General features: G+C 54.6%; 1 protein-coding gene and 1 non-coding gene across 3 annotated transcripts in view; both read right to left on the bottom strand.

Annotated features, from left to right (window-relative positions):
* The window catches only part of PLEKHH1 (pleckstrin homology, MyTH4 and FERM domain containing H1), a 50457-nt gene that overhangs the window by 1845 nt on the left and 26108 nt on the right, over positions 1 to 22504 (bottom strand). The window contains exons 5-28 of one of the 2 annotated variants that reach the window (XM_037125942.2): positions 22287 to 22370; positions 20342 to 20423; positions 19396 to 20153; positions 16507 to 16585; positions 15807 to 15898; positions 14035 to 14185; positions 13717 to 13859; positions 12694 to 12804; positions 11300 to 11386; positions 10819 to 10980; positions 10526 to 10606; positions 10036 to 10218; positions 9555 to 9663; positions 8640 to 8752; positions 7887 to 8063; positions 7444 to 7541; positions 6816 to 6993; positions 6183 to 6338; positions 5092 to 5192; positions 4081 to 4222; positions 2643 to 2785; positions 2401 to 2530; positions 1367 to 1441; positions 923 to 1069 (exon numbers count right to left, since the gene is read on the bottom strand). In XM_037125942.2, the coding sequence (XP_036981837.2) occupies positions 923 to 1069; positions 1367 to 1441; positions 2401 to 2530; positions 2643 to 2785; positions 4081 to 4222; positions 5092 to 5192; positions 6183 to 6338; positions 6816 to 6993; positions 7444 to 7541; positions 7887 to 8063; positions 8640 to 8752; positions 9555 to 9663; positions 10036 to 10218; positions 10526 to 10606; positions 10819 to 10980; positions 11300 to 11386; positions 12694 to 12804; positions 13717 to 13859; positions 14035 to 14185; positions 15807 to 15898; positions 16507 to 16585; positions 19396 to 20153; positions 20342 to 20423; positions 22287 to 22370 (3582 nt within the window). Of the gene's footprint in view, positions 1 to 922; positions 1070 to 1366; positions 1442 to 2400; positions 2531 to 2642; positions 2786 to 4080; positions 4223 to 5091; positions 5193 to 6182; positions 6339 to 6815; positions 6994 to 7443; positions 7542 to 7886; positions 8064 to 8639; positions 8753 to 9554; positions 9664 to 10035; positions 10219 to 10525; positions 10607 to 10818; positions 10981 to 11299; positions 11387 to 12693; positions 12805 to 13716; positions 13860 to 14034; positions 14186 to 15806; positions 15899 to 16506; positions 16586 to 19395; positions 20154 to 20341; positions 20424 to 22286; positions 22371 to 22504 lie in introns of those variants that run through there. The other variant, XM_037125943.2, reaches the window with a different exon arrangement.
* On the bottom strand, positions 193 to 330 carry LOC119034823 (small nucleolar RNA SNORA1). The gene has a single exon (XR_005079646.2). It is a non-coding gene; the product is annotated as a small nucleolar RNA SNORA1 (small nucleolar RNA).

The raw sequence follows: 22504 nt of genomic DNA, 5'->3' as shown, positions 1-22504 counted from the left end.
TCTCTGCAATTCTTATTTTTGCTAGCCACCATTTCCTGTACTAGGTGGGGATGAAGCCCTCAAGGCAAAAGAGGTGTGCATGGAATTCACACCTGGACGAAAGGGGCACATGCGCAGACTGTCCACTTTGTGACTAGTTTGAGACCGGATAGTGAGAACTTCTTTTCTTTCATTTTTTCCGTTTCTTTCAAAAAAAGTTACAGGTCTCATTGTTACTATTACAGTGCAATTACTGTGATGGAAGTAAAACCGGTGTCTCAGGGTAGCCCTATTAACAATTTCTGGGCACCACACACAAAAACAGTGCCTGTTGTCGTACAGAATGAGGCTTTAAGTGAGGACATCTTGAGCAGGCAGCTGCCCCGGCCCCAGGCTGCTGCAAGGAGAACAGCAAGTGCGCGCCCAGCTCAGGCCTGCACGGTGCTGAGGCTTGAGAGAAGCAGGGAAGATGATGTGGAGAGCACAGGAGTCCCCTCGCTGGCCAGCCCCTCCCCTACCAGCTTAACAGTGGCTATGGAGACGCAACTCCGCCTGAACTTTTCAGAGTCACAGTTATAGTCAAGGCCAAAAGTTTAATTTGGGACAGGCTCTTCTAGAATATTGTCATAATCCCAGTTTCCTTTCTAAGTCCCAAACCTACCTGGTTTTTTTTTAAACCTGACTTGGGGATATATTTTTATTGTTTTTGGGGGGGAGAGAGAAACACTGATACAGGAGGGAAATATCCGCAGATTTCCTCCTGTGCACATTCCAACCAGGGATCAAACCCGCACAGCCTAGGCTGTGCCCTGACCAGGAATCGAACCCACAGCTTTTCGGCGTATGAGACAGTGCTCCAAACAACTGAGCCACCTGCCGTGGGCCCAAGCCCATCTCTTCCGACCAGATTAGAGGGGAATATTTTAGTAGCTCTCAGACTCACCTTGGGAGCGGCCATCCGGAAGATCAGCTTCTCAATGTGGCCCTTCCCAGAGCTCTGGTCTGGAATGGACCTAATCACAAGCATGAAGTCATCGCGGCAGCCACCGAAGGTCATCACTGAAGAGTAGGGGTGAGTGGCGTGCACTCGCTGTGGGAAGAGCCCATCAGTACGAGGGAAACTTTCCACCTGCCTCCCAAGCTGGGAACCAGCGTCCCCGTCTCTTCTAAGCACAGGTCGCCTGAACCAGGAGGGGGGTCTCTGACGTGGTCATCATCTGTAGACCTGCACCTTGCATGTCTGCAAGCTGTGTCCAGACCGGAGGACCGCAGAGCTTGGGTAGGAGCTGGGGGTAGGAGGACCATGGCCACTTGACTCAGGCCTTTGAGTCCAGAGAGGAGGAGAAAAGACTATTCAGGAGGAGGGGGTCAGGGAGCCAGCCCTCACCATAGTGTTGTGGTCCAGGATGCTGACGCCGTCCTCGTTCACAGCAATCCACACCAGAGTGTTCTCCTTGGAAGGCTGGGGAAACAGGAAAATCCCATGAGACACACCCGCAACTAGGGATTCTGGACTACGAGAGCTTTGTGAGGAAGAAAACACATGCAGTGGCAGTGTCTGCTAGGCAGTGATTTCCAACCTTTTCTGCATCTCGGAAAGCAAAAAAGATGGCATTTGTACAGGAGGCATCTGGCCCTGGGGCTCTGGCTACCTGCTAACAATCCCGAGGTGGGAGGAGGCCACTTTCTTGGAGCACCTGTAGCCTGTCCTGCCACGGCCCCCTGGTCGGGGGGCTCCGTGCTACAGATCACAGCACCGCTGGCTGCGGGGGGGACAGGCTGTTTTCCCCTAGCTCTCAGAAACTGAGAGCATTCCACCCACGGTTCCCCCCTCCGCTGAAGTGCATCTTGCTTCAGTCAATTTCCTAGGGGCTATAAAAGAAATAGGAAAGCAAGAATGAAATCTTACAGGCCTTAGGCCCTACTTGTAATAAAAGTGACTATTTAATGGACAATTCCTGGAATGACTAATGTGCATTGCCAAGGCCGCAGGAAGGCAATCCAGATCTCCTATCCCTACCTACCTAAAAGGCTGGGGAGGTACACGTGTCACCCTCTTCGGAAGCTTTCCCCAACTTTTCAGACCAACCGGGCCCCTTGTGATATGCCCTTAGAATTAGTTGATTCTCTCTTTTTCCCCCAGGGGTGGCACTGAGAAAGAAGTCAATGAAGGAAAGAGGAGGGTAACGCAGAAATAGTCCTGGCCCCAAAGCAACGAATAAAACACAACTGCCCTAGAACACGGAGATGCGGAGTAGACCAGAAATGGGTGGAGAGACAGCGACCTCTGGTGGTTGCTGGTTTGCAGGCCGCTACTGCAGACTGGACTCAAAGGATCAGGTAGGGCCAGCAGTTCCAGGAGAAACAGGCCATTCCTGAGTGTTGTCACCCCTCTGTCCACTGGAAACCACCTGCACTTACCTGAGCAGCAAAGAGCTTAGCACCAAAGAAGGGCCACTTCCGGGCCACTGTCAGGTAGATGCGGATGCACTCTGGAGAGGAGCAGCCTTGCAGTGAGGCCCACTTTGTGGTCAGCTGATCTACCAGGTGCCTTCATGGGACAGACAGTGAAGTGCCAACACAGTTTCATGGCAGCTCCGGGACCTCCCCAACTCCGCACCCACATCTCCCACAGTGACTCCCCGCAAGACCTCACAGCCTACCTCAGCTGTTCAGGGGGTGCCCCGTATCTGTAGCGCCTCGGGTAGAACCTGTCTAGGACCTGCTGTAGGTGATGTTGGGCCTTGGAATGGGGTGTGTTCCCAGGAGTTGGTGGGAGGGACCTCTCCAAGTCCCCGAACTCTACCTGTGAGAGAAGCACAGGGTGGCACAAGTCAGGAGCCTGGATGTGGAGGGGCTGAGGTGGGGGGAGGGGTTGGGGTGGGCTGCTGAGAGAGAAATAAACAGGTGAAATACATCATCACTTCATAACTATTGGTGAGGTGGGAATGGATGTGAAAAAACACTTCTTGTGAACGGACCCTTTATCTCCAGTTTCACAGACACTAGAGAAACAACTTTAGAGTCTTAGAATATTAGAGATTTTCTAGACCAACTTTCATTTTCTGGTCGAGGTGAAGCGCCTTATCCAAAAAAGGTAAGTCGTGGCAGACAGAGGAACACAATGTAGAAGTCTGGGCTTCCAATCCAAAACGATGGGATACAGGATCGAAGATGCTGCAGATCCCGGCTCCCTGAATAACACTGGTCTGTTCGATGTCATTTCATTACGACACGGAGGAGGAGACAGCCTTGCTTGAAGCTGCAGAGCTGGGTGACGATGTTAAGCAAGGACTGACTGACTGCAGAGCAGACTGTTCCCGTGTGGTCCTCGGAGCCCGAGGCCTGGCTGGGGTCCCAGCTCTGCTGCTGACCAGCTTCGCAGCCTGCTCAACTCACTCAAGACTCGCTGGGCTTCGACATTCTCATCGGTTCCGTGGGGATGAGAATTAAATGGGATAACATACAAAATGTGTAGCACAGGGCCCTCTGTAGAGTATTCGATAAGCTTTTATTATATTAAAGATCAGCTATTATTCTTTCCCCTTCCTTCCCAGCATGTAGGTCCATGGGAACCAAGCAGGCGTCCCAGGTACTTTTGGCAAGACGGTTTCCCAAAGGTAACGGGGAAAAGAGTCAAAGTCTGAATGTGTGTTCCTTTTTCTAATTCTAGTTAAAATGTTTAGCAACTTTAAGTACAAATTTTATCACATACATTATGGTGTATGCATTATTTCAGAATCATACTTAGTACATCAACCCTGCAGGGCCAGGATGGAGGTATTTTTGTTTTCAGTCTACAAAACCAGAAAAAAAAAGCACAGACAAGTGACAAGACGTGGTCAAGGTCTCACAGCAGGGGGATGACGGGCTCACACCCAGGTCTCTGGGTTCCGAGTCCAGAGTTCTGCACGCAGCCTGTACTGGCAGTGAGGACCTTTGCTGAGTGAGGAGTCCCTCCACAGCCAGGGACAGCAAGGCCACCCTCTCCTCCGGCGCCACCGGATCTGCGGAACCTGCTGTTTCAGGCTGTGTGGTGTGTGCCACTCGTCAGTCCAAAGATGATGCCCTGACCGTCCCGATGCCCGAACAGAAGCTTACCTGGGCCATTAGGGCAGCCATCTCCAGAGCCAGTTCCTTATTGACAGGAAACCTGCCTGCCACGATCTCTCCACTGGTTTGGAAGGCAAGCAGCAGACGTTCTCGCTCCGTCTCCCCTTTGACTTGACTCCGGAAGTACAGCCTACAGGGGAAAGTGAGAAGCAAGTCCGACAGGGTCCCAAAAGGATGAGGTCATCCTGGCATCTGTCTACCTTGATTTGCAAAGATAGAAATGACTCTTTTTCTACCATTTGTGAGCCTATTTTCTATTGCCTCTAAAAAAAATTGAAGCAGGCATGACACGGAGCAGACATAGGGCTATCAGATCTCAGAGCAATGATAGTGTGTGGTTAATTCTGGATACACCATCAGATTTACTGCGTTTGGTGAAGGGAATCTGGTACTAGGAATTATAGTTTATCAGGGAACAGGATGAATTAAGAATCCAAGAGACTGATGGAAAATTATTTGCCTGGAAACATGGATGGAATTTTCTTTCTTTCTTTTATTTTCAGAGAGGGGAAGAGAGGGAGAAAAACATCAGTGTGTGGTTGCCTCTCATGTGCCCCTTCCTGGGGACCTGGCCCACAACCCAGGCATGGGCCTGGACTGGGAATCGAACCAGTGACCCTTTGGTTAGCAGACTGGCACTCAGTCCACTGAACCACACCAGCTAGGGTGAAATTTTCTTATTCAAATTAATACAAAGTCAGGATGTCTACTTCTGTATTCCCTGGAATTGGTATAAGAGCAATTTATTTTTAGCTTTAAATATCTAGTACTTATACAAAATTTCACTCTCTTAAGATAATGCATGTGGCCATCTTAGGAGGCTGGTCTGTGTTCTTGGTGTGTGTGTTTGTGTGTGTGCACATGCTGCCCAGAGCCTGAGCTGCCCAGCGGGCCTGGCTCCCATCCAACGAGCACCATGTGTGTCCTACTGGGGGCCTCCTGCCGGCGCACGCCCGTGGCAGCCCTAGGCTCAGCCCACCCCGGGGGCGGCGCCCAGACCTGTTCTTGTACATCAGCTTCACGACTCGAGTGCCACCCTCAGACTTCCCAGAGTGCAGCTCCTTCAGGGCCTGCTCCCACTTGGAGATGGCATCGCAGATCTTGAAGAGGCAAAAGAGGAAAGTCAGAAAAGCACCTGAGGAGAGGAACAAGGTCCAGACAGGGCTGGACTCAGGCAGAGCAGCAGGGCCAAGCTGGGTGACTGTCCTCCACGGGGATGACCTGTGGGGCCGCACACTCCTACTCCCAGGACCCCCGGTCCCTGCGACCTTCTCACAGACAGAGGTGGAGCCTGGGTGTGGCGTGAGCGGCACCCACAGCAGAGCTGCCCCTCTTGGCCTCAGCATCTGAGGGGGCCTCCCCAGGGGTAAGGCAGGTCCCGGTCAGACACCACGGCCTCATGTCACCAGCTCCCATTCCCTTCCACTGACCACCACCCCGCTCAGCAAACACACCACAGACCCCCTGGGGAACAAAGCCTCGCAGATGCCTGGACGTTTACAAAGAAGGTGGGTGGTACCGCGTGCCCAGGCAATGGCAGAAGACTACAGAGGACTCTGTCCTATTGCCATAAGGAAAGCAGACACTGACCCAAACATTTGGCCCTTCAAGTGCCACAGCATGTTCCCAGGAACACCGGGAACCACGGCTCTGATTTCAGACCAAGATACAAGGCAGGCCCTTAATCCCACCGAAGGGCCTTTCAGACAGAAGCACCACTTGGCTCTATCTCCGTAAATTATGGCTGAGCCCGCGGGCATAGCACAGGCCCTGGCAGACAGGGTAAGAGTGAAGTGCCAGCTTAGGACACAGCACCCAGTGGGTCTAGGCATGCAGCTGTCCACCCGCATGTGTGAGCATGCACACGTGTGTGTGTTGTGTGTATGTAACCGGCAGGCTCAGCTGGGCTGCAGCTGACCAGTGCCTCCCTGTCCTTCCCACACCAGCTGAGGAGCAGCCTTCCCCTGGACACTGCACAGCCACTCAAGGGAAATAGGCGCCCCTCACACAGGCTCTTCCCCACCAGCAAAACCCCGGGGCCAGGTGGTGGCTCAGGAGAGCCTCCACTGGCCTGGCAGGGAGGCCGTCACCTTGACATTGCCCTGCAGGCAGTGCTCCAGGTCCCTGCCGGAAGGGTCGTCTGTGAAGAGGGCAAAGCCAGAGCGGGATGACTTCCTCATGCCTGTCTCCTGGTTCAGCCGCTGGAGGAACTCCTCGACGGTGGAAGAGCCGTCGAAGCCGACCACCTGCAGGGGAGATGCCTTAGTGCCAGAGGGGGCTTCCTGAGGGACGCTCACTGGGGCTCATGGGGGGTCTGCATGGCTGAAAGGAGTGAGGGTGAACGCAAGAGCCAAAGAAAGATTCGAGCCTGCCCCCTGGATGTGGAATTGGACAGGAGCTCCAGTTCCCCTTTGGCAGAAGCACCACCTTCTCAGTCAGTGTCTCAGCTTCCCTGCTCACACAGAGGGTTCAAAGGACCTACTTCCAGGACATCAAACAGGGGAGTGCCTGCTTTCACGGTCCAAGCTCCTTTCCCTGGCCACACTGGCACTAACCGCCCCACCCCCACCCCCTAAGCCCCGGGCCCATTCTTTTGCTGCTTTGCCTATTAAGGATCTGCTCATCCTAAGGAGGCTTCGCACCACCCTGGCCCTAAGATGCGCCCCCCCACCCCCAAGACAAGGATAGGAGAAGACTCAGGACAGCACGTGCCGCCCCCGCACCTGGTAGGTCCCGTTGGCGAAGTGCACGGGGATGCTGAAGGGCAAGGAGTGGTGGAAGGGGTTCCGCAGCAAGATGGACATCACCTCCATGCGAGACGGCCTGGCCTCCCGCTCCCCCATCTGCAGGGTCCGCTCCACTGCCCGCTGGCAGTAGATGGCATACTGGCCAGTTTCATTGCTAAAGAGACGGGCGAAGGAAGAAGGGGCCACTGGGGAATCCACTCTTCTCTGCCACTTGGACACCCTGGCTCCTGGCCCAGACCCGACCAGGACCACGTCGACAGCTGGGCAGGCCGTGACAGCGCCCTGAGGGAGGCCTGGCCTGCCGTGTTGATCTGCCATTCGGGGTCTCTATGAACACGGCAACAGGGAATGAGAATTTGGGAATAAGCTGGAGGCAGTGGGCCCCCACAAAACACCCACGCGTGCGTGAGTGGTGTGCAGACAAGCCCAGGCCTGCCCAGGTCTCCAGGTGCCCATTTGTGTATACTGCCATGGGTGACGTCTCTGTGAGCACTGAGCAAATCTCGGGGGGGTGGGTGATGCAATCCATCCTGGTCTCCCCTGTGACCCTTAGTCATGCCACAGCCGGAGGGACGGGGCGGCAGAGGAAATGGCGCCCACTCACCTGGCGTCTGCATGGCGCTGGAGCTGCTGTTTGATGTACCAGAGGAAGTGGTGCTGAGGCAGGAAAAGTGGGGTGCACAGGGCCAGGAGCTGCCAGCACTATGGGGGAACCAGCAGCGTGGGGTGCGTGCTCAGTCAGCAGTGTCCCTGCCCCCACATCCCTGAGCCAGCACACTCTCTGAACCAGAGTCCCCCACCTTCTCTGGGGGCTGGGACAGCCAGGTTGGTCCAGCTGTGTCCAGAACAGCAGTTGCCCAATCTGGGTACACAGACACCCAGAAGGGACAGCGAGAGGACAGCTGTGCCGAGGCAGCTTTGGGCGCTGAGGCTGCCCACTGGCTACCAGGCTCAGAGGACACCCCCACTGTCCCCTCCTCCCATTTCCCGCCTCCCAGGCAGCCCCTGCCGATGGCACCTGTCAGCCGTCACCCTGGGAGCCCTTACCTGTGTGAGCGAGGGCTTCTGAGGTGGGCGGCAGCTGGCCTGCTTCATGAGCTGGCAGTAGATCTCGCTCTGCAGCTCGGGGTGAACCAGGCAGACCTGCAGGGCCCTCTGGGCCAGGGACGCGTGGTAGTCCACTGAGGTGGCTTCCATGGGCACATTGATGAAGAGCTGGCAGGACTGGCAGGGGAACGACAGTGGGCACAGGCAGCCCAACAGCCCCGACCGGCCCTCCCTCCGTGACAATGGACAGACGGGCCGTCCCCCCAGGGCTCAGGGAGGCTCAGATCACTGCAGAGAATGTTTCTAAGGGGAACACTGAGAGCATCTTGCTTGCTGAGAAGGCTACTTAGGGATTCAATCCTTCCTTCTTTAAAAGTTTCTATTACCTAAGCAAGACATTCATTTCTTTAAAAGCTGGACTATTCAGACAGGTGCAAAGAACATTCTAAAAGAGGTCGGAACCTCTCGGGTCCAGAAACAACAGAAACCTGACCATTCCTGCTGGTCACTACAGGAGGTGGGGGGCCCCTCTGGCTTCCTGCCACTTTCACAGGTGCTTCCCCAGGGCTCCTGAATGAAGTCCCAGAGCTTCCGGCCTCCCTCCCCTCAAGATCCTTCTGCAGACCACCCCCTAACTGCATGGGTCTCCTCCCCCCAGGGGAGGGGCATAACTGCTTGGGGCAGAGCCTGGGGGCACACAGTGAAGGTGCCTACCACCAGTGGCGGCAGGACTGGGCTCCGCTCCCCCTTTACCTTGAAGAGCTTGAGGGCCTCTGTCTGCAGGGCCTCGGAGGGCAGGGTGGTGAGGGAAGTGTACAGCCCCTCTTTGCTGTAGCACAGCACGGGGTGCCTCCAGATGGGGGAGTCTGCCGAAGCGCAAGCAAAGCCACCGTTACCGCTGGTCAGGGAGCCTGCCCCCCAGCCCCGCCCCCTGCCCCCCTCTGATCTGTGGGGAAGACAAGGGGTAACTGGGACACACGGGCCGTGCTGAGTTTGTATGTAGCCTGTGGGGCACACAGCTGTGCACTGCACTGAGCACGCTCACAAGCACAGCTTCCAGGAAGGCAGCTACTGCTTTGCTGGCAGGGCCGCAATAGGGGTGAGAGTGGGTGGGAGGCGTGGGTGCCTGAGTGCAACACAAGCACGTGTGTGCGGGGGAGCCCTTCCCTGCAGGGGCGGCTCTGGACGGAAGAGTGTGTGTCAGCCTGAAATAAATAAGCTGTGGACCTCAGTCCAGGGGTGTGTGTGTGGTAGGTGCTGTTAGTGCCTCCGGCTCCTAAAAGTCAGTGGCAAATAAAAGACCCCAAGGTACCCCAGGCCTAGGTCAGGCGTCACGTACTGATTAACAATGCTAAGTATAGATTAACCAGCTACTTCCTTTCCTCAGTCTTCCTCCCAGCCAGCAAAGCTGCAGGACGAACAAAGTAAAACACTGACCCAGGTCCCTGGAAGGTCTGCCTCCCAGAAAAGCTCCCCCAGATATAGAGTGGTCCCCTTAGTAGCTTCACCAGAGACAGGGGCCCTGGAGCTTAGGATGGGAATGCCCTTCTGCGACTCAGGGGCTTTAAAACAGTGTCAAGGTACAGCGGTGCTTCCTGTGGGCTCCTGACCAAAAACTACCCAGCCACCAGCCCCTAATCCAGGCCATGACGGCCCAGCTCCCCTTACCTGGGTCTCCCTCACCATCCATCAGTTTGCCAATGAGCTGCTCGTAGGCGGTCCCCACCCTGGCACTGCTGCCACCTGCAGCCACTGTGAGATGGTAAAGCCAGGTATCCTGGAAGAAGACAGAAAGCCATCTGATGAGCTGTGGGTGGGGAGGTGGAGGCAAGAGCTCCTGGGAGGTTTCCTCGAAGGGGCTGAGCCCAGGGTGGGGTCAGCCGGTTTGGTGTGCACCAGTCAAGGCCACTGTTTCTAGGAGGAAAGACTTGGGATCAGGTGAACACGAGCCCCAGTTTCTAAGCCTGCGGTTCTCCCTCAATGAGGAAGTGGCCACTGGGAATAAACTCTGTATGAGGAATGCTCATAATCAGGGAATACTAGTCACCAAAATGTCCAGGAGGAAAACAAACAAGGACATGGGGGAGATCAGTTGGGGGGGGGAGAGAGGAGGGGAGGCGGGAATCACTGGCCCCGCCCCCTCCCTCACCTTTTCGTGCTTGGTGCCAATGAGGAGGTAGGTGGGGCTGTGCTCTGGGGGCTGGATCACCAGGGTGCTGTGGGAGGACAGCAGCCACCGGGTTCCTCCGGCCTCGTAGTCCTCGTCAGAGTCGCAGGACCGATCCACTTCCTCTATGAGTGCGCCCTGCACAGGCAGGTGGCCCAGGGGTTGCTGTGGACATGAGCCTTCTGTGAATGGGAGAGCCAGCAGGGAACAGGGGCATCTCCCCTCTTGGAACTGTGAGGCCCCAGGATGAGGCGGGGAGAGGGCAGCTCCCCGGCTGAGGCCTGCTTGGGGAGCTGCGGCGAGACCCCACAGAGGGTCTGCGGGCCCTGCTCTCTGGAAGGAGCCAGCTGGTGGGCTGTGTACTTGTCGTGGGCTTCGCTGGGGTACAGGGGAGAGCTCCATCAGGACGAGGAGCAGCAGGGTTGGGGTCCAGGGGAGGAGAGAGCAGGTGCTGTGTGAGGCTGCGGAGTACCTTGTCCTCATGGGTCCGATAGTAGTAGAAGGTTCTCGAAACAAGAGCACACCACACCAGCTTGGAGTGGCCATGCTTCACCTGGAAGAGAGAAATGAGCCGGCATTACTAGAACCAGGTGACCCAGAAGTGCATCCAGGACTGGGAAAGAGAAGCCACAGGGAGGCAGATGTCCAGCCCCTGGTCAAACTCAGGTCCTTAAGTAGAGATGCCACTCACACTCCCTACTAATGGAATCAGCCCTTCAGCCCCTCAGGAGGCCCATGTCTCCCCTCCACCAGCCCCAGCCATACCTTGGTCAGCCAGCCCTTCACGGTGGGCTTGGCGCCGCCCTGAGACGGGGCAGGAGGCCCAATGGCCTGGACCTTCAGCAGGCTCTGCAGGACTCGGATCCACTCCTCCAGCAGGCTGGGCGAGTCGGCCGTCAGGTAGTAGGTTTTCTTCTCAGAAGTGAGCTGTGCAGGAGCAAGGGGTGGGGGAGGAGATGGGGGGGCACAGAACGACAGAAACCTGGCTGTGAGGTGCCACAAACCCCTGGTCCACACCCCTCCTCCTGCTCCTCCTCCTCTCGTTCTCCCTGTTTTTTCTACCTTTCCTCTCTCTCACAGTCTGTGTCCGCTTCCTTCCTCGAACTCACAGATTAGGATCAAACCCCAAGGTGGATGTAATGGCTTTCACTCATGTCTGTTTTGCCCTGCCTTGGTCTCCATCACAGCCATTTCCAAACCCCGCACTTCTGCTGCCTAACATTCTAGCTACTAGGACCATCCTTACCTGGAATGTCTGGGCACCCTCCCCTCGAACAATTTGGCAGTGGGAGTTCAGTTCCACTTGACCCTGAGGTTTCCGGATGACATCACTCTGTAAAGAAAGGAATGATCTTATTCCAGGTCACAGGCAAAGGAGTAAAGTGATTCCCAAGCCTTCCTGGGCTCTGTGTGATGGGTGACTTGTTCTGCATCCTGGTTCTAGCGAAATGGAGCAGGGATGAAACATGGGTCCCTCTGACCCAGTTTACATTCAATATTATTTTGAATTAGTTTCAGGTGTACAGCATAGTGGTTAGACAATCACAAAACTTGACAAAGCGTTCCCCTGGATATTTCCAGTGCCCGGCTGTGTTCCCCTGGATATTTCCAAGGCACAGCTGTGCAGTAACGATCTTATTGACTGTATTCCCTATGCTGTGTTTACACCTCCATGATTATTTCGTAACTACCAAACCGTACTTCTCAATCCCTTCAGCTTTTCACCCAGACCTCCAACTCCTTCCCCTCTGGCAATCATCAGTCTGTTCTCTGTTATTTATAAGTTGGTTTTTGTTTTGTTTATACTATTCTTTAGATTCCATGCATAAGTGAAATCATGTGGTACTTTTCTTTCTCTGACTGACTGATTTTACTTAGCATAAAACCCTCTAGGTCCATCCATGCTGCCTCAAAGGGTAAGATTTCGTTCTTTTTATATTGAGCCTTCAAAATTGGGTCAGAAGCCACCAGGTTATTACTAAGCTACACAGCCCTTAAATCCTTCCTACTGCATTCTTTATATCAAGTGTGGCATATAAGTGACATATATATCACCATTCCCATTTCCAGTGCCACTGCAGACATTACTAATCCATCAGACTAATCCCATTTCCAGTGCCACTGCAGACATTACTAATCCATCAGACCACGCCTGCCTATTGAGCAGTACAGGCTCAGAATCCTTAACGTGGTGTTTGAGACAGCCACTACCAATCAACCAGATTTGCATGAGAGTCAAGGCCTTTTCACCCTCTTCAAACCATTGACATGGGTTATTGACCAGGGAGGCCTGTCAAAATAGGTCCCAGCATCCAGGGCTCCCTAATTCTGAACAGTGTAGGAAGGACGGGGAAGAGGTGATGATGGGTCACCTGTTAGAACAGTTGTTGTTGTTTTTTTTTACAGAACCAGGCAAAAGAAGAACTTGGCTTCTGAAGGAAGAAGGAACCTCCAAGCCAGCTCGTCTGGAACTCCCATTGCCCGCTCAGTGCCAGAGTTTGCGGTGAGAACCAGGGACCGGCCTCTGGTCTGTGTGTGGCTCAGAGCTGCTCCCCGCCTGCCAAAACTCTGCCCTCTGACTATGGGCCACACTGCCCCTCTGCCGGTGCCCCCCACAGTCCTGGGGGAGGGGTGTCTCACCGGGGACTTGTAGTACAGAATCTGCCCCTGTCTCAGGACAAACCAGCGCCTCTTCCACGTCTTCCCCCGACTCCCCATCTTCAGCAGGTAGCCCGACTTCTCCAGTGCCTCCTGTGGGAGTGGAAGGGTGCAGAGGAGGAGGAGGGTGAACAAAGAGGGGGAGTCCCTGAGGCTCCTGAACGTCACACAGACCACAGTGACCCCATTGAGTCACGGCTCTGCCATCGGGTAGAAATAATTGAGTATCTCCTGTGTGTGCTTTCAGGGCACTGTGTCTTGCAAAGGGAACATAAAGCATGGGTGGCCCTGCTGCAGGAGGGTTCTGCTGTCTGGGGAGCACGCTTGACCATGAGCGGAAGGCCGGTCAGGGGCTGCACGGGTAGAGGCTGGCAAGGAGGAGGAAGGCGGCCCTTCAGGCAGCAGGGAAGGGAGAAGTCTGGGGAACAGTGGCCACATCAGCCAGGCTGGAGAGGAGGGTTTAGGGAGCACGGTGGTGTGAAGCCAGGGCTGGGGGACGAGAGATCTGGTGTCACTGCTGGCTCCCGAGGTAATGGCATGTCTCTGAGCCTCAGGCTTCTCATCCACAAAAATGGGGTAATAACCCCGAAAGGACTGCAAGGGCCAGTGAGACAGTGTGTGAAAAGCACGAAGCACAGTGCCTCGCACACTGGAAAAACCCAGTAAATGTCAGCACCCGGCATTCCAGGGTCAGCACGAGGCTAAAATGAAGGGCCGTGTGCAAAGCCCTGGGGCTCGGTGAGCTGCAGGGGCTTTCTAACTGGCTGCTCCCAGTTTGATGCGGAGCTCAGCAGGCCTCCTCTCTTCCTCATGGGGTCTGTGTGTGCCTGACTGCATAACTGCACCCCCCGCCCCCGCCCCATCCCCTCTGGCCCCCTCCTTCCCTTCCCCAATCCCAGGGACCCCTCCTCTTGTGACCGCTGCCCAGTGTCTGGCACAGAGGGCCCAGGCAGGCAGCTCCCACCTGCCCCGCCTTGGCCCCACCGGGCCAGCCCCCCAGCTCACCGGGCCCAGGCTCAGCCCCTCAATGGAGTAGGACGAGGTGCGCTGCAGTTTGTGCTCAGGCTCTGAGTAGTCGCTGTCCAGGGAGCAGGCGTCTGGGGGGATGGCGTAGTCGCCCTCAGAGCTCAGGGAGGACATGGAGACACCTGGCCAAGAGGGAGGATTCAAGGCCCATGTCCCATGCCCTGCCCCAGTTCCTTGCCAGTCTGGGACCCCAGAGTCTGGGGCTGAGGGTCATGGCAGAGATCGAGCAGGGACAGTCCAAGAGGGGGCGAGGGGCCTCTTGCTGCCCCACACCTCTCCTGCTCCCCTTCCCCATACCTCTCTTGATAGCCCGGGGGCTGCCAAGTCCACTGGTCTTCCTGGACTCTGAGCAGGAGACTGACGTCCGGAAACTCGCCTGCGAGCTACAGTCATCGTCGGACCCAGAGGAGTCGTCCACAAAGGGCACGCTGCTGATCTGCGTGGCTCTCTGCAAGACAGACCCCCTTCCCACTGAGGCGAAGGCTGCACTCCAGCTCCGGGTGCTCAGCGTGTGGCCAGCACAGCCCGCCTGGGGCCTATGGGCACTGTCACCTGGCCAGGCCCCCCAACAGACCACTGTCCTTTCCCGACCTTACTCCTGTGTCCTAACCCAAGGCTCTCCTTGGGCTGATGGTGTGGTCCATCAAGGAGCTGTGCCCCATCCCAGCTGAACACCTGACCACTGTAACTTCTACTTCCTGCCACTAGGGGGCCAGAAAGCTACGCCACGGCCCAAGCGTGAGACAGGAGCTGCAAATATGTGTGGGGGTAAGGAAATGAGAGATCATCTCAACTGACAGACATTTTGAAAGTCTGATTATTTCACCATGGCTGGTCTCACTCAATGGGTTGAGCACCAGCCTGTGAACTGAAGGGTCGCAGGTTCAGTTCCCAGTCAGGGCACATGCCTGGGTTGCTGGCCACATCCCCAGTAGGGGGCGTGTGAGAGGCAACCACACATTGATGTTTCCCTCTCTTTCTCCCTCCCTTTCCCTCTCTCTAAAAAAATTAATTAAATATTTTAAAAAGTCTGATCTCAATGTTGGTGACATTGTCAAGACAAGGGTACTTTTATAGTGTGATAGTTTTTTTAAGAAGATAATTTGGCACTACCTGTCAAAATTTAAAACATGCATATCATTTGCCCTCCGTCTCTAGCCCTCTGTCCTACAGAACTATGTGGACATATGTGCACAGAGATGTATTTGCGCAATGATGTCCATCATACCATTTATTTCAGAGAAAAATAGAGACATGACCTAAACTGCCAATCAGTGCAGGACAGGTTAAGGTAGGTATGGGGGCATCTAAGCAAGGGGTGCTGGGCAGCCCCAAAGGGGGAGGAAGAGCTGGCACACAGCTGGGTGAACAAGCAGGGACAGAACGATGCTTACAGTATGATCCCTGCTGTGTGCACGCGGGTGTGTGTGTGAGCAGGACGGAGTGCGGCACAGAGGATGTTTGTGCACGCATTTCCTGGAGTGGCGGAGGGCCTGACTGGCCCGGCCCCCGGCCAGTGGTGACAGCCGCCTCTGGGGCTCGGGGCTCAGGACAGCAATGTGAGAGGCAACTTTACTTCTGGCTTTTTACTTTTCTACAAAGAGTTTTACGAAATGTAACTTATGATCTCAAAAACTACTAGTAAAAGATGACAAAGATGTATATAAAAACACGTTGCGCTGATGTCTGGTTTTTGTTTTAAGAAGCGTAGGGATGTTAACGGGAGTGTACATGGGAGTATGTGTTTGAACACAGAAAAAATTCTGGAAGGAGCCGCACTGCCCTCTGGGACATGCCTGTGACAAGACCGGGGGACAGATGGAACAGCCATGGGTTTACCCTCTACCTGTTACTTTGCCCACAATTGTACTGATTCAAAGTTTTGTGTTTGTAGAATTTTTCACTAAAAGTACGACAAACGAGAAAACTGAAATGACACTCGGAGGGCTGAGCTCCCCGCCTAGAGCTGTGAGTGCGGAAGCCTGACCCCGGAGCCCCGCCCCAGCCGCTGAGGGACAAGTGGCCTGTCTGGATGGGGACAGGCCCCTCCTGGGACAGCAGCTTCTTACCCCCTTCAGGGCTGTGTAGACAGGCGCTGTGCAGTTCCTGTGGACAAGGCCAGAGAAAGGCCCAGGGGACCAAAGGGCAGGAGGCCTTGAACCTGGAGGGGCAGGGGAGACAGATGAGATTAATTCTAGTGCCTTAGCCCAGGAGGGAGTGTGGGGGCGGCAGAGACCTGGGCAGAGTGGGGAGGAGGAAAGAGGCAGACAGTGTTCCCTGAAATAGTACTCGGGGTGACGGACCGGGTGACAGATCTTAGGATGAGGGCCAAGGCCTTCTTCAGTCTCACTTCACTGTGGATGTTCCGTGGCTGCCCCGTGACTTAGGAGACACTGGTGGGATGGGCTCCCTTAGGGGGCTCATCTAACAAGGTATTGGGGGCTCCATCTACCCACAGCCCTGTACTGTAGAAGGGCAGCCAGTGCAGGTGGGAGGCTGGGTTGGGGGACCCTTCCTCAAAAGTCCCTTCCAGCTCTCTAATCAGCTACCACCCTGTTCGAGGCCATTCCCACCCAGCAGGTGATGGGCTGAACCTGTACAGCTTCCTTTTCTCTCCCAGGTGGCCCTGGCTGTGTGATTTCACCTGAGCACTACCTGCTGGGGGAGGGAATGGGGTGCCAGGTGACCCTAGCCTTGGATGCTGCTCAGAATCCTCTCCTCCCCTGCACGCCCACCTTGCTCATTGTGGGCACCCCACGTGGCACTCACCGCAGCAGGTGGCATTGCTCCTGGGAGATGCGTCTGAGAGATGCATGCCTGACGTGGCCACAGCGTAGATCCGGCTCTCCTGGAATGAGAGGTCCCGGCAGGGTCAGAGCCCATGGATGCGCTCGCCCCGGTCCGCCCCCAGCCCGGGTGTGGAGACAGGCAGAGCTGAGTCTGCATCCGGGCCAGGCCTCGTGATACCCACCTTCCAGGCTGTGGGAAGCACCCAGATGACATCACATGATGTGAACATCTAGCACCTGGCCTACGGTCGGGGCCCAACAAATACTCACCCTCTGCAACACCCACCCTTCCCTCAGGGAAAGGAGCTTCCAGAGGAGGGGGCCAGGGACCTGTGTCTCAGAACCTGACCCATTCTCCAACTCTCGGGTCTCAGGCTCCACCTCTAGAAATGGCATGTTGACAATGAGGAAGTCAGAGCCCCGTGGGGAGGGCATGACCTTTTTTAAGCCAGGTGTTTGGGACACGTTCTTTCTATGGTTGTAATGTTACGTCATGGTTAGGCTTCAGTCCAAGCTACAAGCCTGTGTGACTCACCCAGGCCCGGGGAACCCACTGTTCAAGACCCTTGAATGGGGAACGCCAGCCCTCAGTCTTGCCTGGCCCCTGGATACCCCTGGGTCTGAAGTCCACCTGCTGGTCTGAAGTCCGCCTGCAGGCCTGGGGAGCTTTTCTAATGGTGTAGGTGGCTCCCCAGGCCCCACCTATGCTTCTGTGTATTTCTTTTCTCCATTCAAGATAAAAGGACAACAAAGGTCCCTCAGGTGACTGGTGACTCACAGGGACCAGAGACGGTCTGGGCTCCGGGCAGTAAGGCAGTGGTGGCTGAGGCACCTGGGGGGGAGAGGGAGGGCCTGGGATGGCAGGGGCTGAGACCCAGGGCAGTGGGGGGGCCCCAGGAGGCGCACTGGAGAGGGCAGAGCAATTGGGGCCTGTGAGTAAATCGGGCATAAAAAAGATTATCACTGTGTGCAGTGGCGGAAAAGGCCCCCCACCGCAGAGGGGGATGGAATGCAGCTTGGGGAATTTAAGTTCACCTTCACTGAGGGATTCAGGCGACTGTTGTTGAACAAACAGGAGTGCTTCACACAAGGTCACCTAGTCTCAAAGTCACCTCACTCACCTAAGGTTATTTTGAAGGTCAACAGAAAAAGGCCTCTGCAAACTCTAAATTGGCAAACAAGTCTGTCCGACTCCCTCGGATGGGGGAACGTCTTTGGACTTCTGGTCTTGACTTTTTTCCCCAGATGGTCACTGACCAGTTGGTCTCCCCTGAGAAGAGAGGCTGGGCTCCCTGGCCCCTGGGGCTTCCTACACTGACAGGAGAGACCCAGGCTCAGGGCCCAGACGGAGCCAAGCCCCTTGCTGAGAGCGCCCTCACTGCCCACCCTGCACTACGATTCCAGTGCCTTTGTGTTTACAACAGTGAACAAGAGGAGAAATGGTTCGGAGGGCATCCCACCCTGCCTGGCCCCTCCTCCATTTTCAAAGCCCCTCCCCTTTCTCCCACTTGCCTTTACTCCTTGTCTGTCTGCTGCGCCCCTACCGTCCCCTTCCCCTCTGGAAGCAGCTCGCTGTGGCCCTCCCATGACTCTGGGGCTCCAGGGACAGGTGGGTCAGCAATCCTCGGCCAGGCAGGGCAGTGTTTTGAGTCATCCAGGTCCCCTTGTGGCACTCACTGCTAAGGCTGTGTGGCCCATAAGCGGGGCTGGTGAAGCGCTGGGAACTAACAGCATTTCCAAAAGAGACTCAGGAGGGGCTGCTGAAAAGGCGGGCCTCCCAGGCAGTGGTGACGGGTGGCGCCACCGCCCAGTCTGCAACTCCCTGCGGTGCTGCCTCACACACAGCAGCATCCAGGGGTCAGACGCCCTCCAGGAGGAGGCTGACAGCCGCTCCCCGATGTCCCCTCAGAGGCGGGTCAGCAGGAGCGTTAGAGCCAGGCTCTGGGGGGGGGGGGCAGCTGAGCCTACACTGAAGACTGGCCCCTCACTAACTACCACATGACCTTGGGCAAGAAACTAAGTCTCTGGGGATAGCAGTCTCCTAATCTGTAAAAAACAAACAGCCACCACACAGCTTCTAGCTCCTTGCAAGGGCAAGGATCCCTGCCCTAGCAGCAGGTTCTGCAGTAAGCTCTCCACCTCTCTCTCACCTTATCCCCACCGCTGACCTGTGCAGCCTTATGAATGCCCACCCCACCCACTTTGCACTTTAACTTTCTATCATGGAAAACGTCAGACACAAAAGGAGAGGACAGAATAAAGTAGGATGTCGTCACCCAGCTCTACACAGACGCGTGCCTGGCTGTTCTTGTTTCATCGGTGTCCCTGCCCCAGGTCACTGATTCTGAAGCAATCCCATCATTTTATCCGATGGTGCAAGTCAGGAAGCTCAGGCTCAGCAACAGTGACAGCCAGCACTTACCTGCCACCTCCTATGAACTGCTACTGCAAGTACTTGCTAGATCATTAACCCTACAAAGGAGACACTATTATCCCCATTTTACATATAAGGAAACCCAGGCCCTGAGGTGTAGTAGCTTGCCCGGGGTCACAGAGTTAGCAATTTGAGCCTGGTGGGTTGATTCTGGGACCTGCGCTCTAAGCCGCCACCACTGCGCCACCTCCAAGAGCCACAAAGATTAAACAAGAAAATGTGCACACAGCCCCAGCCTGGTGAGTGACACACTAAGGACATGACAGCTGCCCCCCACCCCCCCCCAGACATCCCTAATCCTGGCCCTGACCTCGATGATGGGGTGATCTGGGCAGGCTTGGTGGACTCTGCCTTGTCCCAGGCTCAGTGTGTGGCTGTACTCGACCAACGGTGGTCATGGCGTCAACTCTGCCCAGCCCCCAGGTGGCCTCTTACCCAGGACGGAAACCTGTGCAAGGGGGGTGTGGGTGGTTTGCTCCCAGAATCCACTTCCTCCAGCTCAGCTCCTGCCGCCATCAGGCCCTCTTTTTCCTCCTTCCTGCTGCCTTGAAGTTGCTTGTCCATCTCCATCTTCTCCGGTTCCTCCTGGAACTCAACTAGGGCGGCCACGTCGGAAAGGCGGGAGGGATGCAGGGCGGAGAGGGTTCCAATCTCAATGCTCACCATGCGGTTGAAGTGCCCAGGACCCACCTGGGGCTGGCTGTGGTGTCGCTTGGCCAGCTGGATACTGTCATGAGGGGTGCTGGGAGCCCGCACCTTTGGCAGCGTCAGGCTGCAGCCCGGGCCGCCTTCCCTCGCAGAGGTCTTGGTCCCAAGGAGCGGCCCTCCCTGAGCAGTGGCCAGGATCTCCTTCCAGGAAGCCAAATCATCTCTGGCAGTCGGTACCAGCTGGTCAGGAGACCCTTCTCTTCCCAGACAAGGTGGAGGGGTCTTGGCCTGTGATATACGCCCAGGACGGACCATGATGGAACTGCGCTCCTCCACGGGGCTTCCCACTTTGGGGACAGGTTTAGAGTCCCGACTCTGCAGAGGGACTGGAGAAGGTGCAGGCAGAGCCGCCTTCGGAGCATCCGGGGCGTGAGGACCACTGTCCTGCCACATCAGCTGGGCTCCTGGCCCTGAAGGGACAGAGTCCTCCTCTGGGGTTCCCTGGGGGACCACCAGCAGCTTCTCTGCGGGTGCCATGTGAAGACCTGTGGATGGGGCCGAAATGGGCACATCAAAGAGCTCCCGTATTCAGCCCCACACCCCAACACACCCCCACACATGGGCACATATACGTACCTGGTGCACACACACACACCCCAATATACGTACCAAACACACCCACATCCCAACAGGCACGCACGCACTAACACAGCCCCCGCCATGGCCCCCTTACCTTCCAGAGCATCCTGAAGGGCTCTCACCTGCTCCGCCAGGTGCTGATTGCAGCTTTTCAGGTGCTGATTCTCCATCTCCAGCTGGGCAAAAGGAAACAGGAAGATTTAGAATCCTCGGCTTACAAGTTTAGAGATACACTTCAAAATATGGCAAAAATCCTTTTTAAAGATGAAATCTTTGAAAAAGAACAGTGCTGACCCCCAACCCCCTGCCTCCATCTGTGCTGACCAGTTCTGTTTGGGACTGAATTCCGTTTGACAATCCCTACACATTTTCCCCCCAGCTTCATTTCTAAGCTTTTTAAAATTGTGAAATGCACATACACAGAAAGCTGAATACCACATCCATGAACAGCTTAACAAACGATGCTGAAATGAATGCTCATGTGACCACCACTCAGGTTAAGAGACTACTCACCGGCACACCCAACAGCCCTGGACTTGCCCCTTTCTGGTCGCTAGTCCCTCCCTCCCCAGAGACAGCCACTGGTCTAAGTTTACAAGACCTTAGACTCACTTCCTTGTGTTCTGGGTTTTACCATCTAAGTACGAGTCCTTACACATACTGGCTTTGCTGTGCCCATTTTTGAACTTGATATAAATGGAATTCTACAGGATATCCTTGTGTCTGGCTTCTTTTAAACAACAGAATGTTTACGAGATCCATCCGCCTGGTTGCTGCATTTTCTTTTAAATGAAACCCAACACACCTTTCAGCAAGAGGTCAGAGCTATGCCATGCGGAGGTGTCAGCTCTGCCCCCAAGAACCTTCAGTCTAGCAGGTGTGGCCACAGACCAGGACAGGAGGCAAAACAAGCTGATGCCCTACAGGTGTGAGCCGCATGTATCAGTGCAGAGGAAACAGTAGTGAGTCTTCATCGTTTTCCAAACTTCAACTCCTTTTCCTTGTATTTAGAAAGAGGAGTTTCTTGCTTTTTTTGTTTGTTTGGCGAGCACTGTAGCCAAACACTGAAGTTACAATAGCACTGTAGCTTCAAATCCTGAGTCTCCTAAACAAAGCCGTAGCAAGTGATGAACTACAAAAATGGTGGAGTTTCTAGAAAGCAGGCTAGGATAGAGGTTGTCAGGGGCTGGGGGTAGGGAAGAAAGAATGGAGTCAGTATTTAATGGGTACTGAGTTTCCATTTGGGGTGCTGAAGTTTTGGAAATGGGCAGTGGTGATGGCTGTGAAAGCATTTAATGCCACTAAATCCTACACTTGAATAAAGTTATATATATATTATCTACTGTAGATTACATATGCATATTGTATATTATACATTATATTATTTATATAGATAGTTATTATATATATTAAATATTATATAGACAATATATTGCATCGCTATATAGATAATATATGGTATATACTATATTATATATTAAACTATATAATACATTATATATCTATAATATAGTATATAGAGTTATATCATATAGATATTGATCTCTATATAATATATAGAGACATCTATCTCTATATCTCTCTATATACTATATATCTCTATATCTATAGATATAGATATTATATATAATACGTGTGTGTATGTGTTTACATAATCCCGAGGACATTTTTTCATTGCTTTTAGAGAGAAAGGAAGGGGAAAGGGAGGAAGGAGGGAAGGGTGGGGAGAGAGAGAGGCATCAATGTGAGAGAGAAACACTGACTGGGTGCCTTCCACATGAGGCTCATTCCTTTTCCCCAAACTGAAATACAACACACAGCTAATCGGGGGCCTCTAGGGAAACCCAACCACGACAGAGGACGGGGAAAGTGAAGCAAAGGGTCTCAGTGCTTATGCTGAATGAAGGACAGATGGTTAACAAAGTGAAGGTCAGTCAAGGCCCCTCCAAGGGCAGAGGCAGAGAAAGGCCGGGGGCGGGGCAACCCCCCACATGCACGCCCATACCATGCTCCCGTCCCGAGAAGAGTGTGGGACTCACCTCTGCTAACTTGAGCGTCACCCATTCCTTGATCTTTGCAGCTTTTTCTTGTATAATTTTTGCTTCCTCAGCTCTTATCTGCCTCTAAAAGAAAGAGAGAGCCTTGAGCCCATGGGTTTGGTGGGGAATGGGAGGCAGGACACCCTGAGGGGAAATGTCAGGCAACTGGATGGGGTGTCCTGACAGAAAAAGGTAAATTCCCTCATGACTATTTTAAA

Source organism: Artibeus jamaicensis, unplaced genomic scaffold (genome assembly GCF_021234435.1).
Source record: "Artibeus jamaicensis isolate MK-2021 breed Jamaican fruit bat unplaced genomic scaffold, CSHL_Jam_final contig_851, whole genome shotgun sequence".
In the NCBI taxonomy this organism is placed as follows: Eukaryota; Metazoa; Chordata; class Mammalia; order Chiroptera; family Phyllostomidae; genus Artibeus; species Artibeus jamaicensis.
This window is presented reverse-complemented; position numbering and strand designations above follow the sequence as displayed.